Source organism: Leptodactylus fuscus, chromosome 7 (assembly GCF_031893055.1).
Source record: "Leptodactylus fuscus isolate aLepFus1 chromosome 7, aLepFus1.hap2, whole genome shotgun sequence".
NCBI lineage: Eukaryota > Metazoa > Chordata > Amphibia > Anura > Leptodactylidae > Leptodactylus > Leptodactylus fuscus.
The window spans coordinates 98,079,046-98,086,299 of record NC_134271.1 but is presented as its reverse complement, the minus strand read 5'-3'; the positions used below and the strand labels follow the sequence as shown (position 1 = coordinate 98,086,299).

Here is a 7,254-nt window from a genome sequence, read left to right as displayed (position 1 = left end):
CTCTATATACAGTCATACAAGGAGTGTTTTCAGTCAGGGCCGCTCCCATCAGGAAATCTCTGCAAACTTTGGCTCAGCTCTCACAGAGTAACGCGCCACTCATTTAGACACATATACACGTGTCAGAACGCGGGGCTTCAAAACAGATGCCATTGATTTCAATGGATGCCGGCTTACACGTGCTACACGTTGAAATCAATGGGAGGCTCTGTAACACATTGATTTCAATGTGTTCCGCACTTAAGCCGGCACCCATTGAAATCAATGGGATCTGTTTTGAAGCGCAGCGCTCTGACACGTGTATAAATCATCTTCAATCAACATAGGGGTTATGAAGACTGACACTGAAAATACCAGGTAAAAAAATATGCAAATCTATTCTCCAGGATGTAATTAGGAGAACAGAGTGCACTCTGTACGCCGCCCTCTAGAGGGCAGCATCCTTAACATCACGCATGACTCAGTTAAAATGTGGATTTAATTGCCAAATTAGTATTTCTATCCCAAAAGGAACAGATTCCCAGCTATGGACAGCGCTGTTTCGGCCTATTGGGCCATCCTCAGCATAGCGTAGGGATACTGATTTGTCAGAGTGAGAGACTATAGACCAGGCTCAGGGGATAATCGTACACATCAGGGAGAGTGTTTGCCTACATAGGCAGTACGGAGACTTACAAGTCATTCCTGCTCCGCAGGAAAATACCAGTCTTCATAAACACCTCCATCACACATTCATGTGAGTGTAGACTTGCACATGGGAAAATAGAATCAATGAGGACCCCCCTCCCCATCCCCTGGAGGACACAAAACATAAATAAAAATAAAGGGTCTGTTGCCCTTACCAAGGAGGAGTGCTGGCCTTAATGGTCAAAGTCATGACAGTGGTGCCACTGGGTAGACTTGAGCATCAATGTCACTTCATACTATCAATTGGTTGGTCCTTTCCCAATAATTCTTAGTATGTTAATAGTATCTTCTAATAGGGTAAAAATATCCTAACAGCAATGTAGGTGCAGTACTGGCTGTCTCCACTGCACGGAGCAAAAAGGTTAAATTAAAACATAGGATTAGAGAGGAGCGAACAGTGAAATATTCAAATAGCCCCTCAATATTCGACTATTCGAACGAATATTAAACCCCATTATAGTCTATGGGGAAAAATGCTTTGTTTCAGGGGAAACCACTCTTCGACTCAGGAAGGTCACCAAGTCCACTATGACACCTCAGCAAATGAGGACAACACCCTGGAATGCAACTGGGACAGCAGGGGAAGCATGCCTGGGGGCATCTAAATGCCCAAGTCCCTGTATTATGCCACTAATAATGCGGGAGCTGACTTTTTCCCATAGGAATGCATTAACCAGCGTTGATTGGCCGAATGCTGTACACTGTATGGCATTCGGCCAATCAACGCTGGTCAATGCATTCCTATGACAAAAAGTCAGCTCCCGCATAATGCAAGCTGACTGGGATCCCGACTAGCATATAATGGGCTGCCACGAAATAGAGCCCCAAAGAGCTGAGTGAGTAACATTCCTACCTAAATAAAACTAATCCCTAGCTAACCCTGCCAGTACATCTGTCCCTGTCTCACAGTCACATAGTTCACAGTCTCATATGAACCGAAATCCACCATTCGTATAAATTGGAGGTCACCTGATTTAGCCAGCCAATTACGGTTTCCGATTTTTTTCCCCCCGATGCCTATGTTGTCGTAGTTCCTGTCCCACCTCCCCTGCACAGTTATTGGTGCAAAAAAAGCGCCAGGGAAGGTGGGAGGGGATACAAATTTTTAGTGCGTTTGCCGCGTGGTATTTGATTGGAATCGAATATCTCGAGCAGCCTGATATTCGTTCGAATACCAACGCCGTTCGCTCATCTCTACATAGGATACAAATTCAACACACACAAAAAAACTCCCAAAATCTGTGAGTAGTCATGAAATTGTATAATGCTACACAAAACACACACAAAGTTTGCACAAAAAAAAACAAACAGAAACAACCCCCCCCCCCAAAAAAAAAACAAAAAACAAAAAAAAAAAAAACAACACACTACAACAACAACAATTAATCCAAGTCAAACAGCACAGGATTCTCAAACTTAATGGCACACTGTGTTCTGTGTTCAGAGATAACATGGACAGAACCATCAGACGAGTTCACTTCCTTTAAGACCGGCTTTGTGCTGGAAGAGCTGGGTGGAGAGCTGTGTGTGCACTCCGCAGCATCTAGCAGATCATCTTCATCAAGTTCTCTGGCTGGTGTAATCTCTTTGAAGAAGAGACCCTCATCCTCCTCAGTAGACGCATCTGTGCCTAGCAGCTGGGCAGAGGTCTGTGCCGTGAAAGAGGTGCAACAAGGTGCCACCATGTCCTCCGTTTCACTAGTATCAGACAGATCTGAATGACAGTTCGACTGTTCTGACACCTCATTCTCATCTGAAACTTCCCTTCCATGCAGATAATATTTCCCTTCCAGTTCAGGTTTCTGCATTTGAAACAAAAAAGTCATGAATTATTCAGTGAGAAAAATGCTAATCCTGTTACACATCGTTTAGGAAGGTTAAAAGGTCAATCAAAATGGACAAGTTCTTAGATCAGGCTTGCTGAGGGAAGGCGGATAGCAGATTGCTACTCTAGGATTTTTTTTTGTTATAAGCAGACAAGATCATTGGAAACAGCAGGCAGCCTGCCCTCTGATGGACTCCTCACTTACTGTTTACTCCGCGTTCACATCTGCGTTTGGATTCCGTACAGGGGAGTCCACAGGAGGACCCCCACCTCCAAACAGAATACCAAACGCAAGTTCAAGCACTGTTGCAGTAAAAGTACACAGACCCCATAGACTATAATGGGGTCCGTGTGCTTGCCGCGAGATCTCCGCAGGGAACTTGCAGAACTTTCCTGTCCGCATGATTTGTGAGGGCAGAGCGCGGTAAGCACATGGACCCCATTATAGTCTATGGGGTCCGTGTGCTTTTACAGCACAGCGCTTGCAATTGCGTCTGTATTCCGTTCTTGGGGGGGCCAAGTGGACTCCCCCGGACGGAATCCAAAGACTGACGTGAACGAGGGCTTAGCTGAGTAGTAAGGGTGAATTCACACTGAGTAAACGCTAGCTTATTCTGAACGTAAAACACGTTCAGAATAAGCGGCGTCTAAAGCAGCTCCATTCATTTCTATGGGAGCGGGGATACGAGCGCTCCCCATAGAAATGAATGGGCTGCTTCTTTCACTCCGTGCAGTCCCATTGAAGTGAATGGGGAGTGCCGGCGTGTACGCTCCGGCATGAGCAAAGCTTACCGTACACGCCGCCACAATCAGCTGCTTGCTGTAGTGTTGGGAACAGGACCTGTGACGCCTAACTGAATAAGATAAGATAATCCTTTAATAGTCCCACCTTGGGGAAATTTCAGCGTGTTACAGCAGCATAGTAATACAGATACAGGATAATACAGAGTAATATGTTACAGACGTAGACACAGATAAGCTGAGAAGAGAAGATATACTAGGAGTCCATGGCAGCTAAGGAAAAAACAGAAGAGAAAGAGGAATGGGAGCTTAGCTACAATAACACAGCAATTACACGGTGCATGACGCCATCTGCTTTCAGCTCTGTACACCTCGCTCTGAACAGGTCATCAGTGGGGATCTGACACCCAGCACATCAACCATTCTCATACTAATGACCTATCCTAAGGAAAGCTTTTTAGTACAATGCAGAAGCTCTGTAAATAACAAACTGCACCTAAACCCCATTTTCTCTTTAAGTTCTTTTGGACAGCCCATTGACTTTATATGTCCAGGTGGTCCACTCTAAACACTGCGGGAACTGGTATCGTGTTAGAACATGACCATTATTCACTTATTCTATACATTGCCCACAGCTTAGGTCAGAACTTACATTCAGGTGGATGAGGGTCCTTTCGTCATTCATATGAATGAGGTTTATCTGTGGCTGATCTTCTAAAGTTGACCATGGAACAGGAGGTAGACCATTTTCTAGGAACTCTGCAACATTCTCTTCATTAATAAATCTTCTTTCCTATAGAACAAAGAAAACAAAAAACACAAGTGTCAGGTAACATCTTGTATAAAACCATGCATGTCGTCCATTCTCCATTTGTAAAGCAAGATACTAGCTCAGAGAGCAAACAATCTTAGTTGAACCTAGTTAGCACTCCCTTCCCATTAAGACAAAATCAATAACCCCTGACCCGCTGGCCATAGTTTTGTGCAAATATTGGCCAAAATAAGAATTATTTTTGCAACTGAAACATTCCTTAGTCATATAAAAGCAGAGTAGATATGGAGAGGGAGGTAATAATTTGTTATAACCAATAACTATCATTGTAGACTTACTGAATTTCAAGTGTATCCGCAACAAAATGGCTGCTCATGAATATTCGTTAGAGGCGTTGGCTACCAGCAGTTAGACCAAGCAGCTAAATTTAAAATCTAAGCACTAATTGGTGACCCCATGTACCATGCTAAGCAACGGTGAACGTGACTGGTTAATACAAAGTCGAACAGAGAAGAAACATAGCATGCTCAATTGAACTTTGCAATAATGGAGTGACCTCCATGTATATGGTATCCAGCAATAGATACAGTGTACATAGATGGTCTCCCAAACTTCAAAAGCCCTTTGACTCGCACCCTAAGGATGCAATGAAATACTGCAGCTAAAAATACATTGGAATAAACTGCATGGAGTTTTGATGTGGTTTGTGGACCAGTTTTCAATTTTAGTGGTGTAAGAGTAAATGCATGCGTCTCACTTGAAAAAAAAAAAAAGTTAAACTACCAAAAGCAGCATAAAGCAGATTATTCCAATTTTAACTAGCCATACTGAGTTAATGCCCCCCAAGTCATTGTACAAATAGCTGATAAAAGGGTATTTTACATGAATCAAACAAGAATAGTAACATGCCCATTCAGAGGTCTCCAATCTGTGGCTCCCCTGAAGTTGTGAAACTATAGCCCCCTCCCCCGTATACCCTGATGGATACAGACTGTTAGGGCATGTTGTTGGGAGTTGTAGTTCTGCACCCTACTGGATAAAATATGTAAGGACCATTGCTTTAATGGGAGATTAGCTTCATCTATACAAAACATGGTAAATAAGAGATGGTTATAGTATGGACTACAGCATGCAATATTCAACACAACAACAGAGGGCAGCACTGACAGCATCATCACATGTTAGTAAATAGTCAGTGCCCTTATGTAACCCCATATGGTGAATTCTCACAGTCACTAATCTATGTTAGAGAACTACAAATACCACAATTCCCACACAGTCTGAATGATTTGGAAGGCAGATGTGTCCATCTGAGCGTGCACACACTTTACTGATATTTCCTTCCCTCTGGATAGCAAGTCAATTGAAATCCATTGTAGAAATGTATCAGTCACCAATTTACATCCATACCTGGAGATCCAGATACATCTTATATACAATGTCATACAATGTCCATTTAGAAACTACAACTTACCCGCAGAGAATTGCTATTTACACCGAAAAAGAGGTTTTTCCATGGTCCGAAGCATCCGGAGGCTTTGGTGAGCTCAATAACCAGGTTGTCCTCAGAGATTTTCACAACAATATAGCGAACATTCAGGTTATACTGCGGCAGGAACTCCACAAACAATATATAGGGGTTGTTTGTCATCTTCACACAGAAGTGAATTTCACATTGGTAGTTTCGGACCTCATATCTTACACTGTGCTTATCTACATCTTTCACATGTATGATGAGTGTCACAGTAGTAGCGTCCTGGGAACAGGTAAATATGGGACATTCAGCGGGATCCAGGGACGAGTCTGGGGACTCATCATCTGTTGTTGCCTCTTCAGTGGTTGGGCTTTCTATGGGGGAGATCTCCTCCTCTTCACTGGTGTCTTCAAGTGTATGATCCTGTATCAGTTTGCTGCTATCTTGCCGCACCACTGGCACCACAACCTCCAGCTGCCTCTTAGTCGTATCAAACCGGGCATTCCCCTGCTCGCCATCCACAGGGTATGGTAGATTTATCTGCAGTCTATAGGCCGGTTTATGAGATTCTAGGCTGAATTCCTTTCCTTTAATGCTAAAGATGAATTGAGAAGCACAGCTCAACAAGGGCAAGTCTACAATAATCACCAGCTCCTTTGGCACTGGACTGGGGGCAGAGTCCCTGGTGTTTCGGAAGTCCTGGATGTCCACATAGGAGCGGTGTTTGATGGTGTAGTGAGGAATTGTGGGCTCCTGGCTTTGAGATCCACACTCACCAGAGGCGTTATAGGGTCGCTGCTGATCCATATTCCTGCTCATCCTTCCTGGCTCGCCATAAGGATAGGGGAACCGGAGTGGAAGGTTGGGGTCCTGTGGATTGGGGGTGGCTCCAGGGCGAGGGGTACGGATTACAGCTGCATGTGGAACCCCCTTATACTTCTCATTCAGAGTCTTCAGATTCCTTGTATCAAGAACAACCTTGAAATGCTGGGACACGGTGTCCAAGGCAGTGAGATCCACCATGGAGAAGAACCTCTCATTCTTGGAGGCCAGATTTAAGGTGTCTGGGTGGAAGACCACGTCATAAATCAACTCCTTGTTGCCATCTGAGCTGAGCTCCTCTCTAGGTGGAGTGAAGGTACAAGGGAGACTCCAGTGCATTCCCTGCCGGCCCGTCTGGTCTGTACCGGGCACACAGCTCGGCTTACTGACCACAGGGTTACTGCAGATGTTCAGGTAACACGTCTGTTGTCCGTTCACTGTGGTCTGCAGCACATGATCGGGCGTCGGGTGGATGAATTGTACATCCATGCCTCTCTGTCGCTCCATCTCACAGATCTCCTGCTCATAGCGGAGCCGGTTCTCAGGGTTGCTGATCTCCGCCGCATACTGAGCGAAGAGCTCCCGGAACCGGGCGTCGTGGAAGGCGGTCCTGAACCTCTCCAGCTCCTCCGGAGTCACGAGAACGTCGTCTAGCTTGCTCGCCATTCTACTCCAACACTGATCACCTAGGCTACGGGCGCCTAGTAATGAGATCAGAACACATGTGCGCCCAGACCGTGATTGGTCAAGATGCCGGCACGTGGTATGAAACCCATCCCACTAGCCAATAGGATGAAAGCGTTGCTCTGGTTTCCATGGTGAGCAGAAACCGCGGTTATTTACACAGGAAGCGTGGCTACAGATACAAGCGTGTTCCATATACAGGGAGTGTGTCCATAGGCATGACGGGAAATGGCTGTGTGTGAGAGGATT

At 45.1% G+C, this 7,254-nt stretch overlaps 1 protein-coding gene across 1 annotated transcript; it reads right to left on the bottom strand.

Moving 5' to 3' along the window:
* Positions 1–2,043: 2,043 nt before the first annotated feature.
* On the bottom strand, positions 2,044–6,987 carry DNAAF2 (dynein axonemal assembly factor 2). The gene is made up of 3 exons (XM_075280705.1): positions 5,500–6,987; positions 3,906–4,046; positions 2,044–2,489 (listed from the first exon to the last, which is right to left on the bottom strand). Exons 1-3 carry the CDS (start codon positions 6,985–6,987, stop codon positions 2,070–2,072), a joined length of 2,049 nt encoding a protein of 682 aa, XP_075136806.1. The 3' UTR covers positions 2,044–2,069.
* Between the last annotated feature and the right edge of the window lie 267 nt (positions 6,988–7,254).